Raw genomic sequence first — 21044 nt, 5'->3', positions numbered from 1 at the left:
AAGTATTTTGAAAAGCATAAGAAATAAAAAAACAAATTTAAAATCCTTAAGATATTTTGAAGTCTTATGAAGACAAATTGTGGTTATTAGTTTCTAGGTTTTGCAATAATTTGTTTTCATACCAAGCAAACTTGGTGCTTATCCAGCTGTTTGTTTTTTATATATATTTCACTTTGTTTTTTTTTTTTGAGGAGGGGGAGGGGGGAAATTCATTACTATGAAAAAAAGTATTACTATTTTTATTGTTACAATAGTAGTTGTATTTTTACTTGATCTACAATTGACTAGCTTGTTTTTGTTGGTATTACATCATGACAAGATTTTATGACATTTTCTGCTTTGTTTTTATACTAATTTTTTGTTTAATGATTCCTCTGCAACTGTGGGCCCTACAGGTTCATAGTTACATTGACCATGACATTGAATGTGTAAAAGAAAATTATGACTCATTATTAAACTGTTTTGTTTGATTACTTTTTTAGCATTTTAATTGCGCAGATTAAGTTTACTGAAATATTTAAAAATAGTTTTAAATAAGGTAAAAATAAAAACAAAAAAAATTACATAATAACCATAAAAAAAATTGAAAGATAATTAAAAAGAAGTTTATTGCTTTCCTCGTAAAAACTTTCCTTGTCAAAAAAACTTTTTTTTAACACAAAGCACACAGAATAATGCAGTCAACAAGTTGTAAAATTAGTTTTTTTAGGTATAACTTCATTATTTTAAAATGCACCACTGCATAGCAACTGTTGAGTGTTGCTGCTACGATTATATTTTTTCTTTTTATTTATTAAAAATTTTTGTTTTTTTAGTTATACAGTGGCAAATTTGGTAAGACTATTATATTTACCACTACAAAACAAGAAGCCAATGAACTCTGTGTGGAATCATCAATTCCTGTAATAATAATATTTTTAATTAGTATCAAATGATAAATAATTTATTAATTTTGTTTTTATTGGATTTAAATGTGCATTCTAGGATTCTCAAGTTTTACATGGTGATATATCGCAAAGTCAAAGAGAAATAACTCTGCAGGTTGTTTTTTGTTTTGTTTTGTTTTTGAACATTTTTAAATCTCAATGTTGTGTTTTTTGCATACCTCTTTTATTTAACAATAGGCTTATTAAATATTGTAGTGGCAGAGTCACTTTTTTCTTTCTTTTAAATCACTAATTTTGCACATTATTTTGGTAAAACATTTAACTATCTAAATGCTCTTTTTAATACTGTTTAAAGTTTTATTGAAGTTATTCTGTTTGTTGGACCCAAATTTTGTATATACTTCCTTTGCTCGAAATCAATTCAAACTTTTGATTTAACAATTGGCTGAAATTTAATTTTTTTTTTTTTTTTTTTTTTTGTATTTATGATTTGATGTTATTGTAGTCTTTTTGTTGTTGTTGCATTTTTTTTTTTTTTTTTCTTTTTACATTTGTTAATTTTGGCTGTTTTTAGTGAGATTTACTTAAATGTATTTCTTTTCATTCTGCTCAAAAGTTTGATTCTGTGATCAGGAATATGTCTTAGTTTTACTATTTTTGAATAAAACTAAATTTTTCAAGACAATAATATGAATGATAGGAAAAAGAGAATAATGAAAAAAGTTTAACACATTGTTTAAGAATGATTAAAAAAAAAAATTACTGATAAAAATTAGATGCAGAAAATACCATGATTTCACATATAGAAAAAAGTATCAGGAGTATCTATAGAAACAAAATCAGGAGTATCTATAGAAAAAAAAATCAGTAGTATCTATAGAAAATACTAGGTACTCGTCAAGCTAAAACTAGTTTACTGGCAGCCTCGTTGCTTATTTTTAAGCAAGGAGAAAAAATAGTTGTTGGAGGTATTTTTAAGCAAAGAGAAAAAATAGTTGTTGGGGGTATTTTTAAGCAAGGAGAAAAAATAGTTGTTGGGAGTATTTTTAAGCAAAGAGAAAAAATAGTTGTTGGGGGTATTAATAACTACAAAATTTAAAAAACCTGAAGTTGTCAACCATTGGTTGTCAACCATTAAATGTTCACACAAATGCTTGAAACAATAAAATAAATAAAAAACAATACTATTTTATTTGAAAAAATTTAGAAGAAGCGTACATTTTGAGCTTTGGAAAGACTTAGTAAAATTGTAGTTGTTTACGGGACAAAATGGTTAATAATGTTTAAATTAGCAATATTCTGTTGATTAACTATATTAGCTGAATTTGATAATGTTTTGAAAGAAGTGATATCTTTGTTTTGTGGCCTTGTTAATTATTTATCAATTATCGAAAAATTACCCATGTCAACAATATAACTTTATCATACCTTTTTTCAGCAATATCTTTCATGAGTGTTTTTAACTTGATATTTAAATAAAATAAATGACAGGACAAACATTAATTAATTATGCAACACTCAATTTAAATTTAGTTATAAACTATTCTTTAATTATAAATTATTCAGCCCACAGTTTAAAAATAAACTATGCTATGAATGATGTGCCAAATATGAGCAACTTTTTTGTAGCGTTTCTTGTATATATAATATATATGTGGGTAATTCCACGGCGGAAAATGAAAAAGTAGTCAAATTTTATTCTCTTTTTCGTCAACTCTTAGCAAATTAATATTGATGTTGACACATAAAAGTTTTTTTTTTAAATATACCTTTAATACTACAATTTATTTATTTAAGTCATTTTTATGCCTTCGAAAGTTACGGGTTTTTTCATTGTCGCGTGATGAAAAAGGTATCATTGTAAAATGTTATTTTAACCATTATTTAACATATTTGCATAATCGGAATTAATTTAGCGTGAAAATAGAGCTAACATGTTTAAATTGTTGTTGGTCAAATTTAATACTTGATAAAATGTCTATTTTTTACGAAAATAACAAAAGAACTATTGCAATTTTCATGTAACGTAAGTTAACAAAAACATGATAAAGTTTTGTTTTTTCTTTATTTAGTTTAAAAAGTTAAGTTTTTTAATATAATATGCAAAAGAATATTAAATGTTACGTTTTTACATTTAAAGTTTTGAATAACGATGCTTAGTTAAAGCACATTTTTATTTTAAATTTGTGTAACATAAGTTAAAACTACATGCATTTACTAAAGTTCTGGCACTTTTTCGTTAAGTTTTTGTTTACAAAATGAATTACGTCATTAAGTAATTCGCATTGGTATGACAAGTTTTTAACTAAAACTTTTTATATTAGGAGAATTAAGAAAGAAAAAAAAATTTTTATCTTTTATGTTAAATAAAATTATTTTTGTTATTACTTTTTTATTTGTTTTATTTTATTGTATTTTATTGTAATTGTACACATAAATACAAATTATTGTAATTGTACACATAAATACAAATTATTGTAATAGTACACATAAATAAAAATAAGAATTAAATAAATTTTTGTATTTAGACATTAAAAAAAAAAATTATTTGCTATTCTCCTAATATAAAAAAAATCAGGTAGAATCTTTTTTATTTTAGTTAAACAAATTGTTTTTAAATGCTATTATTGGTCATCCATAAAGCACGTCACCCTATATTTGTCAATCCTTAACCCTTTAACAAATGATCACATATACCTAAACCCCTCTCCCTCCTAAACTGTGATAGCAGTTTTTTTTGTCAAAAATATTTTAAAAGATTTAAATGTAAATACTTTGCAGCATTTTAAAAATTCAACCTAATGAAAATAAGGCAATACGCATAAATGTAAGGAGTGTAAGTAAAAACTGTGACAAACCGAAGATTTTCTTATTTAAACGACTCAAATAAGTATTAATAAAATTGTTACACTAAAATAATTTTTTAAAGTTGCTCTTGGTTTTGAGTAAAAACTGTTTTCCATTAGATAACTTTCATAAATGTTATGAAAAATCACTCAGGAAGAGTCCCAATAGTTTTTAAAATTTCTTTTAATTATTTTTAATGAATGAGCTCAATACTTTTGCAAAAATCTTTTATGTACCTCTAACTCTGAATAATAGATATAAAATATACACAATCACTCGGTAACGTAAGTGATGTATCATAAGTTAAATATATAGTATCAAAAAAAAAACAAGTTTTTTTTCCTTAGCCGGTCACCTCTGATAAAATTTTATATATTATTCAAATTGGCATAAAATTCTTTACATCTTGTGAAAGTTTCTAATACAAACCGCTTTACTGATTCATAGAAATCTGACCTAAAAGTTGAAACAATTTTTTTACCTTGTTTTCCGTGTAAAGTAAGTTCAGTGGCATTTTCAGTAATAAGTTCGCCTTTTTTAGGCCAGACTTACAACTTTCATACAAAATAGCTAAAAGTTTAATTTACAGTTTAAATAGGCAAATATTTGATAAAGTTGTTGCGCATGTAACATAAGTTAAAAATGGAATTGCCCATATATATATATATATATATATATCAGGCTTGGTCTGGAAGCGGGAGCGATCGTTGACCACGGAAATCATATTTAGTTGCGAAAAACTGGCCAGATTTTTTAGTCGTTTTGAGAACATTTCATTTTATGTATGTTTCCATGTTTGTCCGCAAAATAGTTATAAGTTTAAAACGTAAACTTAAATGTTCTCAAAACATCTTGGTGCAGAAAAATAAAAAGAATATTCGAGAACATTAAAAAGACGAACAAAATAATTCTATTGGTTTAAAAAATACACTGACTAAGCGAATTGTAGTTCCAGAGAATTCTGTTGAAATGTTTTCAAAGTTTGTTTAAAATGCTTGTTTAATTCGAGGTTTTTTAAGTTTTGATATTTCTTACATAAATTGTTTGTAGAATATATGATCAAACGAATTATTATTTTAATACTATGGCTCATTCTCGGAGCTACATCTGCAAAGCCGTAAATCTTTTAAACTATCATTATTTGCTTACAAAAATAATGTTTCTAATATATATTTTTTATATTGTCAAAGATTTGTAAAATTTATTATATTAGTATATTATTTTATTAGTATTTTCTTATTTTTTATTTAAAAAGTATGTAATTTATATGTAAATGTAATTTTGTTTATCTGTTTATTTTTGAAAATTTGAACATTTAATATAATCATAAAACATTTGATGTAATCTATTAAAGCAATTTTACAATTATTTTTCTGAACAAATAGGTATTCAACGATAATTGCGTTATCAATAAAATTAAAAATAATTATCAAAGTTAATAAAACTAATTATTAAATAAACATATAAGAAGAATGTACTCTATTATCCTTAATAGAGGTGGGTGGGGCGGATATATATTAATTAAGTTTTAGGAAATTTTCCCACGAACGGATAGTTACTAACCCTAGGTCATTAAGCCCTCCCCCCTGTTTACTAATTTTTACTTGTTATCAACAAAAAAAAATATTTCTCAAAACTAAAAGTTAAAATTGCCCTAAAGAATTCAAAAACATACTAGTAATTTGGATCCCCCCGTTTATCAGATCTGAAAGGTCTGAACTAAAGTTCCCAATCAGCCTTTTATTCCCATCCTCCCTTGTATTAAGGACTCGAGTTTAAGACTAGACAATATTGTTTCGTCCTTTAGAACTCTTCAGTAATGTATTGATTATATGGGTCTTAGCAATAAAACTAGAAAACTTTTTGTTGTGCACAAACTACCGAGTAGTGGGCAAACACTATTCAAACAGCAATGACGCATCCCATAAGAAGAGAGCTCAACAAAACTACAAGTTAAGGAGCTATATCCAACATTAGACAATATTGTTTTACAACACAAACATAATTGCGTACATGAACGATACAACAGCATACACAACAAAAAACAAACATAATTACGTACATAAAGTGACTTACGAGTGGATCAGCACCGCGCCAGAGGTCGAGACAGAACACAAACATGAATGAACGAAACAAAAACATGCATAACAAAACACAAACATAATTACGTACATAAAGTGACTTACGAGTGGATCAGCACCGCGCCAGAGGTCGAGACAAAACACAAACATAAATGAACGAAACAAAAACATGCACAACAAAACACAAACATAATTACGTACATAAAGTGACTTACGAGTTACATAAACATTTTATTTTAAAATTTTTAACCTTGACGGATAAAAATTTTAAAATAAAATGTTTATTCTTCCGATTCAGATGTAGAACTGAAATCGTTACTGTCGCTGCTTTCTTCGTTACTATAATCAGTGACATTGCTAGCATTAGCTGAATCAAGGCGAAAAACTCTTCGTTTACTTAAGTAGATACCCACAGCTCGACTCAAAATATCATCTCATTCTTGGTATGTGAAATTCTGGTCATTCCCAGCTATGATTAAAGAGTCTTCCATTGTTGACTGGTTCATCTTTAAACGCCGATCATTCAGTATTACAGTCAAAATACTGAAAATGCGTTCGACAGCGGAATTAGAGCCAGAAATACACATCATAAGTTCGACTAGAAGACTAAAATTTGGAAACTTAATTCTATGATAAAGAAAAAAATTCTGCCACATTTCAAGAGACGTGAGTGCAATGGTGTTCTGAGTATTTATTACTAGTTTTGCAGCTTTCCATTCCGGAAGAACCATTTTAAAATCTATTCCTGCAGCCTCTAGAGGGTAAAAGAGTTCCTTTAGTAATAAAGAGATGCTGACATCACCATACATGCTGTCTGCTGTCCATAACTGTGGATCTAACCAATCCATTGATTCAAATATGGGATTTAACAGCGAACTAAATCTATCGTTTATCAATGGCAGAATGATGTCGATTGCTGATTTTCTTAAATTAATAGCAGAACTAAGACAATCCAAGTTAAAATTAGCAATGTTGCAGAGCTCAATCTCAACAAACTCTTTATTCGATTTTTTCAACTCGTGGCCTTCTTTTAAATACGAAGAAACAAGATTAGTTGTACCATCTTTTTCATTGATTCTAAACTTTAGTAAATATGAACCAATAATATCGTCGATACCTTCATTGCTTAATTCGTCTAAGCTAGCCTTAGTTACATCCACTGCTGGTTTTAACTCATTCACCATTAACATTTGCTTTTCGAAAACTAACAATAATGGAGATAATTTTTCTAAAATATCCAAATAACTACAAACTATACATAATAGTCTGTATTCATGCAACCGTTTGGATATCCCAGATATCTTAGCACGCATATCTGCTTTAGTGTCGCGATCCGCAAGAGCGTTTTCGAAACCCACGATAAGCGAAGGCCAGTTATGTAGCAGTCTTGTAAAGCCGCGTCTCCTGTGACTTAAAAAGCGCGTTCCCGATATTTTAGGCAAGGTGTAGTATGTAATATTCAAAGCCTCTGCAGCTTTTTTAACCGCACTTTTCAATTTGCCAGAATTGCGAAATAAACTAAAAATGGAAATATACAGGCGTTCACACTCTTTAAACTGCGATATATCTTTTACAGCCCCTTTTATAGCTAATTCTAAACAATGGTTTACGCATTGAATTTTAATCAGCCACATTCTATCATTTTTTAACTGCGTTAACACTCCATTATAAATTCCAAAATTGACGCTTGCTCTGTTGGCCATCGTGCTGATAAGTTTAGATTTGTAAGCTGCCGCAGTTAAAGGAATATTACCTGATTCATTAAAAATGCTATCAATAGCTAAAAATGCTATAATTTTAATTGCATTAGCCCCCATACCACCCAAATTGTTCATATCAAGTAAAGATACTACAAAGTAAGCAGGGGTCCCCTTGCGTTCAACGCGCACTAGAATCAACTCTTTCTCGTCCTTCGTTTTTCTAGCCTGTGAGCCATCAGAGAGAATGGAGAAAAACCTTTTATCATTGATAATTTTAGCAACTTTTTCTTTTACGGCACTGGCAATGCAGGAGATATATTCGCGTGCTAAAAAAATAAATTAAAACAATTTAAAATCAATTAGACAACAAAAAATTATAAATTTTATAAAAAATCAATAACCTGCTTTTTTGTTGCATTTTCCTTCTAAAAGAAGTAAACCATTAATTCTTTAACATTTTATCAGCGTCTCGAAATGGCTATGTGGCATGCTCGGTTTTAGAGCCATTTCATATGCAGTTTTTAACATCTTTAATAACGCATTGCGGCTGTCATGTGGTACCGAGTTTTCTATATCGAAGTTGGTTACTCGACTGCTTCCAGGATCTTCTGAGTACCCATTTTCAATTTGTACCGCCAACCTATGACTTTTCCCTTTTAGATGGCGATCAATCTTTATTATTATCAAAAATATTCATGAATAAAATTAAATAATTCAATAAAAAGTTGGTTACATAAATTCACGGCACATTATATAATGCTTTATAAATAATACTTTTAATAAAACAGTAAAAATATTCATAAGTAAAAATTATGTTTAGGTTATTTCCTGGACAGACAAATTAAAATAAAGTAAATCATTTTAATCTTACCTGATGTTTTGTCACCAAACAAGTTCCCTCAATAAACGAATAATTCAACGCTCCTTTAAATAAAGAATCTTTTAATATAGCTGTTTTGTGCCTAGCACAAATTTTACACCATATTTTAACAACTAAACCATTTTCTTCCGTGTACCCGATAACTGATTCTTTCCCCCAAGAAAGAAAGGTTGTTAAGTTCTTAGATATTGGTTTACTAACTCCAACTATTTTAGCTTCAGTTGCCATACTTGCAAACTCGTTATACTTAAAGTTCCATTTTTCTTTTAAATACTAATTAAAATTAAAAAGCCCACTCACTAAACGTCATCAGCGTTATTGTGAAGCAGTTCCGCTTCCTCTTCATAAAGTATTTTTAACCTTTTTAGTTGATTTCTATCTTATTTTAATTTCTACAGAAACTCGATGATTTAATTATTTCATTTGTCCATCTTTCTAAGAAGTTTCAAGTATGTTAGGCTTTTCAAATAAAGCGAAGCATAAAATAGTTATTAAAAAAATTAACTTTTTTAGTTTTAAAATTATTTAGTTTAAATAAAACTTAAACTAGCATAGTTTTATTAGAATCTTGTTGGATTTTTGGGCCTTTTTATGTTATGCTACAACGTAAAAATGACTAAAATAAGGTCAGCTTGACTATTTCGGGGCCTCTAACATTATAGCCCCCTCCTTAATCCACCACTGGAAATAGAAAACAAGTATATAAATTATATCACACTCTGATAAATAAAAAAACATTTGTTTTCTTTATTAAGCAATTGTAAAATGTTACTTTATATTAAAAATATCGCTTGGTTTTATAAAAAAAATTATATAAGAGCGATGTTTCGAAACTATTTGTTCTAAACGCAATTTATTTTGCTTTAAGTTTTTTCGCATTAGTTTTTTTTTGTATTTATAATTGTCTCTCATCGGTCCAGATAATCTTTTTTGCGCTTTTTTTTTTTTTTTGAAATGTTCTCAAAACGACTAAAAAATCTGGCCAGTTTTTTGCAACTAAATATTATTTCCGTGGTCAACGATCGCTCCGATCACTCCCGCTTCCCGACCAAGCCTGATATATATATATATATATTTATATATGTGTATATATGTGTGTATTTATGTATTTATATATGTATATATATATATATGTGTGTATATATATATTTATAGTATATATTGTGTAGATTATTACGTATTATTATTTTATATTGATGGGTATAAAGCAAAGTAACATTTTTGGTATGTAGATGGTATTATTTATACTAGAATATATTGTGTTTAAGTATTGTAGATATATAGTAGATATATTGTGTAGAATATTACAAATATTGTATGTTGTCAGGTTTAGCAATTTATTTAATATGGTTTTGAGAAAAATAATTTATTTTTTATAAAATTACTTTTAGGGCTTTCGGAATGGAAAGTTTAATTGTCTTATTGCTACTGATGTGGCAGCTCGTGGCCTCGACATACCTGAAGTTGACTTAGTCATTCAAACAGAACCTCCAAATGTATGATTTTCAAAATACCTTTTAGATTGCTTTTGGTACTTTTGAAATGTACTTTATTAATCAAACTGTATTATATTGGAAAGTTACACTGAGTTGAGTTAACTGTATTACTTCAAAATGAAGTAACTAATTGTGTATTGTATTTCAGGACATAGATTTCTATATTCATAGAGCTGGTCGTACTGGGCGTGCAGGAAGGTCTGGTGTTTGTGTTGTGTTTTATAAACCTGGACAAGAGTCTGAGATCGCTGCTGTAGAAAAGCGAACAGTTAGTTACATAAAATTAAAATATAAATATTAAAAGTGTCTGCTACTTACATTTTATTATATTTATTACAATTTGTTATATTATATATTTTAATACTATTTTTATTCCAAGGGTGTAACATTTGAAAAAATTACACCACCAAATCCTGAGGAGATAGTAAGCTCTTGTGCAGATGACGCAATTAGGTAAATGTTCCAATTTTTGTAATCATTTGATTGTCAATTTGAAATGAAGTTATGGTCACCAATTTATTATTTTTTGATCAGTAATGTTATTAGACACTGAGTGGCATTTTATAAAGAAAAATTATTTAAAAATTATTATAATTGATTTATTCTACTTCATGTTACAGAAATTCATATAAAAGCCACATGACTCAATGCAATAAAAGTTGTTTTATTCAGAATTATTTGGAATTTTTTTTATAAAGTTACTGAATTCAGATAATGGGTGGGATGGTACTAAGTACAGTCGTGGACAGGAAAGGCACTCGATACCTGACCATGCATATAATAATAATTTTTTTTTTTTTTGAAAGCTTGGCCGTGGCTTTTTAACGCACTGAAAAAACCAGACAAAACAAATAAAATTATTAACAACCTTAACTATAAAAAAAAGCAAAGAAATAAAATGAAACTAAAAAACTAAAACTCTAGAAAATTATTTAATTACTTACATTAAGGTTGAATATCTTTAAAACTTTCTTTTTTAATGTTTTTATAATATTAGGCAAACTCATTTAAATAGAAAGTTAATTATAAAATAAAATCATTCATAAAATTTTATTCAAACATCACCATAAAGTGCACTAATTTTTTAAATTAAATATATTTTTTTTATATTCTTTATTAATTTATGTTTTTTTTTTTTATTTAAAAGCTCTAAAAAAAATTTTGTTGGTTTTTAAACTTTCAAATTTTTATACTACTAGGGTAGTATAATTGTTATGTTTTTGACTATATTATCTTTATGAATTAAAAAAAAAGTTTATGGAAACACATCGTTGTCATCGTTGTTTATAAAATTAATAAAACATATTGTTTTATTAATTTTATAAACAATGTTATAACCTTCTGAATTTTTTACATTTACACACTTAATGTGACTCAATGTTTTGAGTGGCATTAAATGTATACTGCATTTGCTTTTATAGGTCCTTAGAAAAGGTAAACAGTGACGTTATTAGCTTTTTTATCAAGCCTGCAAGAGAATTAATAGAGAAAAAAGGAGCAGAAGAGGCATTGGCAGCTGCTCTTGCTTATTTGTCAGGAACAACTGAGCTTGCTAATAGGTCACTTCTTACTTCAAGAAAGGTTTGTCTAGTTCAAAAAATATCTACAAATTTTCTAAATGTTATTTTTAAATTAGTACTTTCAAATATTTTATATTTGTTTCTCTTATTTTTTGTTATTTTCTTATCAAAATTGGTCTTTTTTAGGGGTATACAACATACCTTATGAAACAACCTGTGCAATTACGTAATCCAACATTAATATGGAATATTTTAAGACGATATTTTGATGATGAATTTATTGCTGGTATTAAGGGTATGAGAATGTGTCAAGATAAACTTGTAAGTTTATTATATTTGATGTACAAGTCGTTTTATGTAACTCTCACAGCTTTTTATGTATCTCTCACTAGTTTCATCAATCTCTCACAAGTTTCATCTATCTCTCACAATTTTTTGAACTATTTTTTAACTAAAACTTAATTTATTTTAGGGGTGTGTATTTGATGTGCCAACAGAAAAAATATCTGTTATAAAGGTTTAATTTTTATTTACATTTATTGGTATTTTATGTTGATATAGTAAAACCTCCAACTAATTTTAATAGCACAAAATTTGTTGGAGGTTTGGGTTGTCGGTCCACTACACTAAGTCTCTTAGATTAAGTTATAGTTATATGCTTTTTTTTAAACATTACAAGTCTGTTTCTGCTTTAAAAAAAGAAATGTAGTATCTAGAAGCAATTAGTTTAGATGTTTCTTTTTGAAACCTTTTCAAGTTTTATAACTTTAAGTGCAGATATTGGTTCAATTGTATTATGTTTGAACCCATGTTGAGTAAATAGTTAATTCTTTTTTGGTGTTGTTTTTTCCTTTTGTTCTTTTTATTTGTTGTTGCTTTTTTGCATATTCTTAACTTGTTTCTCCGGGCAGCGGCCTTGTTTGTCGAGGTTTCGGAGGTGTATAGTTGAGAGAGGGTTGTAACAACAATTAAAGTAGCCTCTTCGACTCTAGTGGTCTTCTTGGCTTTGGGGAATTAAATTAACATTAAAAAAAAACGCTTTTGACTAAACTTTATTTACCTATGGTCAAACTCCTGTGCAAAAATACAATTTATCATATTTCTGTTTGTTGCAAACAAGCAAAGAAATTACTAATCCAGCAATTTCTTAAATGATTTCTGGGTTTGTTCAATCTTACTAATAAAATTTAAGTCACTCAGATTGATAATATTTTTTCGATTTCTTTTCTAACACATTTGAAATACAAATTTACAATTATTAAATTTAAAATAAGTTTCTTAGGGTACACAGTGGGGCAGAATTGCTTCAAAATTGGACAATTGACGAAAATGAAATAAGGCGTTATGAAATTTTTTTAGTAGTAATGCATAAAAGAGTCTCTGGTCCATCTTATCCAGGTTTTTTTTTTACGTTTGGACTGACCTTTAACCCTGTGGAACCCAAATTTTAGCCTTTTCTTTTTGTCTAAAAAATGACTTGCTTGTGCGAGTTAAAAGTACCACTTTGTTTATATGGTGCTTATGAGAAGTTTGTTAAAAGTTATAAATTTTTTTAAGGTATTCTTTAATTTTAGGCTTGTAGCTATCTTTTGGTAATAATAAAATATCATTTAAGTGTTTGCACTATATATTATTATGCCTTTACAAAAATAGCGTTTAAAATATTTCATTTTTATGCAATTTTTTTAAACAATCCACTTTTTGTTTTGGTATTCACCTAGATACACCTTCTGTTTTTTTTTTTGTTTTTTTATGAAATGGCTCATGATTATAGATTGTCAAACTTTTTTTTTGTTGTTGCACATTTTGAGTGTTTTTTTGTGTAATAGAGGAAATGTGTCATTTACATTAGTAGAAAGCAGGTAACGAAGCCAGGTCATTAACGCATCAAATTAATGACAATTTTTTCCATTTCCATTGCATTTTTGAGCATGCTTTGGTAATTGTTTTTTAGGTTAATCTTGAAACTTTTTTATATGATTTCGGTTTAGAGTAATAACATTATGTTTTTTAAAAGAAGTATACTTGTGGCTATTATGAGAGACTGGGTTTATTAAAATGAACAAACAATTTCATTTTTTGAATGAAGAAATTAAAAATCTTACAGAATGCGAAGAAAAACTTTCAAAAAACGTTTTTCTTCGCATTGTTTTTTAAAAAACTTCTGCGAAGTTTTTCAAAAAACAATAAGTTTTGGTTAAACAGTTCCATTTGATTAAATCAGCATACAGTGAGCGAAACTTGCAGCATACAAAAAGGTTCAAGCAGCCAAGAAATTATGTTATCCTATAGATATTCATGTAATACAAACCTATGCTTTGGTTTCTTTGCAATCTTTACTGAACCACACAATACAACGCTTACTTTTAGCCGTGGAGTCTGTTATTAGGTCTCTTCAGAATGAAGAATTAAATCAGCTTCAATTAATTTCGAAATAGGGGTTTGATGGCTCTTCAGGCCATAGTTCCTATAAACAAGCATTTTGTGATTCCAAAGCCAGTGGTTCAGCTGTTTTTCTAACATGCATCGTCGCTCTTCGTCTTGTTTCTGGGGGAAAAATTATTTAGTCAAATCCACACCCTGCATCCACAAAATATTGTAAGCCTTTAAAAATTGATTTTATAAAAGTCTAAGATAGAATCAATTGCTGAGAAGAATAGAGTAGATGAGAAAATAAAAAGAATTGTTAAGACAAAGTGCCTAATCAAAGAAAGACAAGCAGAAGTATTTCACACTTTAATTTTTTGTATTGTAGATGGCAAAGTATGTAATGCTCTGACAGAAACTACTTCCACCCAAAGATGTTTTATATGTGGTGCAACCTCAAAGCAATTTAATGATATTGAGCGTATGGTTCCTTGGAGTATCAAAACTGAAAACTTAGGATTTGGCTTATCTCTTCTACATGAATGGATTCAAATGTTTGAATGCATTTTGCACTTGGCTTATAAACTACCAATCAAGAAGTGGCAAGCTCAAGGAAATGATAAAGAAATAGTCGCAAATAATAAAGCTCGAATTCAGAAAAAATTTCGAGAACAGTGTGATTTGGTTATTGATAAACCAAAACCAGGATTTGGCAATACAAATGATGGAAATACAGCTAGACACTTCTTTGCCAAGGCAGAAATTTCAGCTGCTATAACAAATATAGATATAGTTTTGATTTAAAAAATGCATACAATTATGATAGCAGTGGCGAGTGGATGTGATAATGATGTAAATAAATTTAGATTATTTGCTCTTGACACAGCTAGATACTTTGTTGAAAAGTATCTATGATACAGCATGCCCCCTACATTGCATAAATACTTTATACATGGTCCTGAAATTATATCATCTGCATTGTTGTCAATAGGACAACTGACTGAGGAAGCACAGGAGGCTTGCAAAAAAGACTTTAAAAGGTATAGAAAGAATTACACTAGAAAAGGAAGGACACAAATGCTGATATCTTTAACTTTTTTTTATTGAATTCTGATCCTGTTATCTCCAGGAAATGAGTACTGCATAAAAAAAACTAAACAAGCTTCCAAAAGAAGCACTAGATTTACTGAAACCTCCAGACATACATATTGATGATGATGATGATGATGATGATGATGATGGTGGTGATGATGATGACGATGATGGTGATGGTGATGATGATGATGTTTTTTGCTATTAACTTTTGACCATTGTTTTATTTACGGAAATTTACATTTAAAAAAGGTTGTTTTTTTTTTAATATAAAAATAATTAAAGTTTTTGAGTAATTTTTTTTTTCAAATTGCTTTTTACATTATATTTGAGTTGCTGTAATTTATTTGATTGAATCGAGTAGAATACATTTTATTAGTATTTTTTATTCATGCAAGTTTCTCATTTTCCTATTTTTACTATTACTTTCCGGTTTTTTAGAAAAAATACGTCAATACGTCACTCGAAATTACTCGAAAAGTACATTAAAAACGTCTGATATTAGTAAATAATTATTTAAATATTTATGGACTAATTTTTCTTAAGTCTAACAAGTGCCCTTAAAAAGATTATCAAACTTAAAAATCGAAAACTACAAAAAAAAAGTTTTGTTTAGTTTAAAAGCTGTTTGCCCCACTGCTGCAGGGTACTTAAAATATTATAAATGTTTGTTCTTACCATTTTAATAACTTATTTACTTAATTACTTTTTTAATGACTTATTATATTCATTAAATTGCACCGTTGCACAGTGGGCCAGAATATAACAAAAATTAGCAAAAATAGAAAACGTCTAAATATAATCATATTATAAATCATATGTTTTTGGGGTCAGGGAATCCATTTCTGACATCAATATTAGGTTTTGACCACTGAACGACAGGCTGTTTAGTGGGGCAATTTTAATTTTTTGCAGATTTGATGTTTTCAGACATTGTGCCAACTCCAAACTTAATTATATTTGTGGTTATGTCAAATAATAAACTTTTGCAAAAAGTGATTGGAGCTACAGGAACAAAAATACCCAAATAAGGTATTCCTGTTACCCCAAAAGTGAGGGCAATGAGTTAATGATTTAATTTTTGTTACAATTTCATACTAAATTTAACTAAATTAGCAGGCTTTAAATTTCATGGAAAAATCTTTCAGAGATAAAAAGTTATGCCCATATAAAATTGACAACCCCCCTCATTTTGGGGAGGGTTTTAAATGTATTTAGTCATAACTTTCAAAATATAAAATATTATTCCATGAAATTTAAAATATGCCAACGTAGTGAAATTTAGTATAATATAAGTAACAAATTCATCTATTAACTCATTCCCCTCACTGTTAGGGTAAGGGGAATATCATTTTAAGGTATTTTTATTCCCAGGCTCCAATCACCACAATTTTTTGGAAAGTATTATCATTTTATATCAGCATAAATATACTTAAATTTGGAGTTTGTGCAACGTCTGAAAGTTTTGTAATCTGTAACAACAAATAAATCAAATTTGTGCTATTGGAACTATATTGTTTTTAAGACTGGTGTACACTGGATTTTCAGATATTTGAGTTTTGACACTTACAGGCATTGTGCAAATTTCAAACTTTTGTATGTTTATGCTTATATCAAAGAAGAATGTTTTGCAAAGTATTGGGGTAATTGGAGCTTGGGAACAAAAAAACCCTAATTTTTGGGCCCACCCGGCCCTTAATGTGGGAGCAACAAGTTCATAAAATATTTTCTTTACTTTTTTTATCTAAATTTATATTCATCAACAAATTTTAAATTTCATGCAATAATCTCGTATTTTTCAAAAGCTATGACCATATAAAGTTTTAACCCCCCTCAATTTGAGGGGGCTGTAAACATTGCAGGGTCATAAAAACTGAATACTAAGAGATTATTGCATGAATCTTCTCATTAAATCCAGGTTGTTGTTTTTTTCTAGAAACTTTAATTGTAAAGAATTATCTGAAGTTTTTTTTACTTCTTTGATTTGCTTTCCTGTGCTTCTTCAGAAAACATATCAATAGGTAAGCATTTGTTGCAAACTACCTGGTGAGAGTGTATTAACAGTTTGTGTAAACCCTGCGGCTTATAATACCAGGGGTATAGATAAACAAAGTGTTGGGCTGCCTCATTGAAATGGATCTCTAGAGCCTTAGGATTTACCACTTCCATACATGAGACAGTTCCTCGTCGATACCCAATACTTCAGCAGAAACTGAATAATCCTAAAAACATTTTTGTTTATAAATATTTTATAGATCATATATTGTTTAACTTAAATTATAAAATTTATAAGGTAAGGTTAGATTTTTATTAAAAAGCATACCCTGAAAAAACGTGTTGCCGCATTACCATCGTTATATGTTCCAGACCCGCCAGATCTAGGAACATCTCTACCAAACCAATCTTCTCCTTTAAACTTTGCTGAATCAATATTTTCTTCTCCTTCATCTTCAATTTATTTTCATCTCCCCTAATTTGTCATTTCTCAAAACCTGTTCTGTATGAGATGTGGAGAAGACACTCCATACATCTGATTCATGCATGAAGAGTAGATATTCTATAGGAAAAGCTAGATTTACCAAGTGCATCTCATAAATACTATCTAGATTATTCATTTCACTTGGAGTTGCCCCACAAATAGAACAGGGCTGTTGCTACTTTGCCATCCAACATGGTCATTTCTAGTCGATTTTCAATAAAAACATTTTCAACAAGAGTGAGCTGAAGCTCCTGTCCTTTGATATGATTTAGCTCCTGAACAAGAACATCTGTATTCTCTTTAACATATCTAAAACGTATTGGTCTACAGTACAAAGGCTTCTCATTAACCCATAAAAATTCAGATGTAGCAACTGCAGACAGTTGAAGTGGTACCAAGCGATTCAAGAATAGACTTTCCTCAACAGAAGAATCTTCACGAGTACATTCTTCAGTTTTCTGTTTGTAAACACATTGTCCTGTACTGCCATCAAATCCAACTTTGCTAATTAGTAAAAGTTTGGAATTTGGAGGACAAGTATTGCCAATTTCAATTATCCTCTTTGTCGTATAGTTTAATATATCTTGAAGTCCTACCTCAGCTGAATAGTCTTCTACTTGTATTCCAGAGGCAGGGATGCAGTACTTCTTTGCCTCTTGTACTGAATTATGTGAAGGATACATCTTGCTGTATCCTCTTTCCTTGGCTCCATTGTGCAATACTTGTACTACTCCATCATCTTTACTACTGAATATATCCTGCAATACCTGTGCATCTTTTAACCTTCCATCCATCTTGAGATGCATCATAGCAGCAGATAACAGCTCATCAGTGGAATTTTGGCTGCATAGTTCTTCCAATTTTCTTTTCTCTGTCCAGTACAATCCACAAGAAAATTTCACTGTAGGTCTCCCTCGTCCTGAAAATTAATAAGGCATTAGAAAAAACTTATCTATTTCTTTCTAGAAGAGCATAATATTTTTATGATTAGACACTCAGTTATAATTTCTTGGGTAGAAGTTGCCAGAGGTGGGATATACACTCACTTTTATACATATCATACTAAACATAGCACTTGATATCTGAATGCAAATTTTTTATACTCTAGACTTTAAAAGAATTTGAATAATTATTATACAGTCTTGCTCAATAAGAATTTGGTCTTTGAAATCTAAAACATACTTTTGAGGATGCATAATTTTATACGACTTCCATTCCTATTGAAGAAAACTGTAAACATTTAAACATTGACATGTTTAATATAACATTCAAATATTGACGTTGACAACTTTCATTTGCATAGAAGACATAACACTAAATGATTATTATATACATATATTATTATTTAATTACCAGGATTAACAGGTAGATCTGAAGGTTAAATATTCTCTACAGGATTGACATCGCCATCTAACCAGTTCTGGTACTTAGCCTCAAACCGTGTTCTAGTTCATAAAATCCCTTTTAATCTTGTTCAATATATTTAAACCCTTCAAAATGTCAGTCTCGATATCTACTATACTGTTAATCTTCTTTTTCAACTTGGTCTCTAAAATTTTACAATACAAATCTTGTCGCTTCATCATGTTAAAACCGTCATTTAAGTTTTTTCAATTTTAATTATTAAAAGTGAGTTTTATAGTTTATTTACTTTGGCCACAAACCGTTACAGCGTATTTATTTATTATTATTTATTATACTAAAAACAATGTTTGAATAAAAAATTTTAGGCAAATTACATATACTTTTGTAAAGTAATTTTTTTGTTAAATTTTAAAAATTTGATTAAGTCAACCTATGACAACTTGCGGCGACCGGAGGGCAAGTGGACAGGGTTGGCATTAACCCCGCCCCAACCCCAATAAAACCCGCCTAAAAAAACCTTATAAAACCCGGGTAATCTGTTTTTTATTGGGTTTTTTTTCAAAATATTTAATAAGTTTATGAACTATTATAACTAACAATAACAGCTCTCAGCAGGTTTACTAATATTTGAATCATTATTTGAAAATACATTATTACAACTTTTGTTCAAATATTTTTATTTTATATTATTCACCTCCCAAGGTGAATTTAAATGAATAGTAGTGGTCAGAGAAGGTTACCACAGTCGAGGAGGCTGTCTTATTGTGGTTACAACCCTCTCTCGACTCTTTAACTCCTAAACACAAACCTTTACAAACAAGGCCGCTGCAGGGAAAAAAGATTGTTCGTTTAAATTTCAAGTTCAAAGTTTAATTGAAACTTCAGTTGCTACCTCTTGCCTGCTTTCTCCCATTTCTCATTGACATTTTTAATTATATAGAATAATACTATTAAATTTAAAATAAATCAATACATAAAAAGATTTAACATGAATTTTTTTTTCTATTACAGTTTTGAATTATATTTAAAAATCTTTTTCAAAATAATTTGAAAAATTCTTATTATAAATTATTAAATGACAATATGTAAAAAATATTTTAAATAAAGTTAAAGTAGAAAATTAAACTAATTTTCAATATCATTAAACAAAAAAACAAAAATATTTTTACAGAGACGAAATAAAAAAAAAAACAAAAAAAACCCACTGGGCCGGGTTTTTGCCAACTTTGCAAGTGGGGGTAGAAAATCTTTTTATAAAGTGTAATAAAGTATGCATTTAAATTAATTGCATCTTAACGTGTTGTAAATCTATTACCGCAGAGTTTTCCTTTACATGAAAAATTGTAAAAATTATGTCCTAATAATGTAAAAAAACCTGCTAAAAAATTGAAAATCTCTGTTTTTTTAAATAATAATAAAATTATAGGTGAATATGTATAAATATTTTTAAATTCCATAAGGATAAATTATTTCTAATTGTCACCATGTATTGCCAGTGTTTACGTGTTTTTCACACACGTTTTAACTTTTTTACTTAAAAGCATCCTAAAAGGTTTACAAAACTGATCAAGTGCATTAAAATAAACATTCATTGTCATTAACGTATGCATATTAATTGCAAATGATTAAAAAAGTCAATATGTAGTTACCAATACTGTTTTTCTATACAACTCTATGACGATAAATCCATTATTTAAATCAATTTTGAATTTTTTAGGAGGTCTGGAAAGGAGATAGATATGCAACTCTTGAAAAAGTATCAAAATTACCCGATTTAATTGAATACTCCGCTCCGAAAGAGTACAGTAGTGAAACTATGGGTTTAAAGAAAAATGTTCTTCGAAATTATGGAAGTAGTTATAAAGGTCGTGAAAATAGTTCTTATCAACATGTAGATAGTTATAAAGGTCGCGAAAATAATTCATATCAACAAAATAACTACCGAGGAAATTATAATAGCCGTGAGATTTACAGTAAACGAAATGATCGAAATACTAAAAGCAGTAAAGTCGTTGAAAATGATGCAGATTTTAAAAACAAACAGTACAATTCGGATCATCACTTTAAAGATTTAGATTAAACGAATAACGATCAAGACCTCAAAAAAAAAAAAAAAAACGATAACGATCAAGATTTATTTAATGTTTATTATTCGTCTTTTTTTTTGTAATAAGATGTATTAGCTGCGTTTATTTATTATAAATAGTAAGGCGTGCAAAAAGTTAAAATAAATACAAAAATAAAAGCAAATATATCATTGATGTTAACTTTAAAGTTTAACAAAAATAAATTTAATAAGAAAAAATCGATAAAATTGATTTTTTCATCAC

The 21044-nt window shown here is 28.6% G+C and overlaps 1 protein-coding gene across 1 annotated transcript in view; it reads left to right on the top strand.

Annotated features, from left to right (window-relative positions):
• The window catches only part of LOC100197002 (nucleolar RNA helicase 2), a 45605-nt gene extending 24641 nt beyond the window's left edge, over nucleotides 1–20964 (top strand). The window contains exons 11-19 of the mRNA XM_065795562.1: nucleotides 816–902; nucleotides 985–1041; nucleotides 9787–9891; nucleotides 10040–10159; nucleotides 10271–10344; nucleotides 11313–11472; nucleotides 11598–11732; nucleotides 11884–11928; nucleotides 20432–20964. Coding sequence (XP_065651634.1) covers nucleotides 816–902; nucleotides 985–1041; nucleotides 9787–9891; nucleotides 10040–10159; nucleotides 10271–10344; nucleotides 11313–11472; nucleotides 11598–11732; nucleotides 11884–11928; nucleotides 20432–20794 — 1146 coding nt within the window. The 3' untranslated portion in view covers nucleotides 20795–20964. The remainder of the gene's footprint in view (nucleotides 1–815; nucleotides 903–984; nucleotides 1042–9786; nucleotides 9892–10039; nucleotides 10160–10270; nucleotides 10345–11312; nucleotides 11473–11597; nucleotides 11733–11883; nucleotides 11929–20431) is intronic.
• Nucleotides 20965–21044: the final 80 nt, after the last annotated feature.

Source organism: Hydra vulgaris, chromosome 04 (assembly GCF_038396675.1).
Source record: "Hydra vulgaris chromosome 04, alternate assembly HydraT2T_AEP".
NCBI lineage: Eukaryota > Metazoa > Cnidaria > Hydrozoa > Anthoathecata > Hydridae > Hydra > Hydra vulgaris.
The sequence above is the reverse complement of the archived record's forward strand: the minus strand, read 5'-3'. Positions and strand labels throughout refer to the sequence as shown.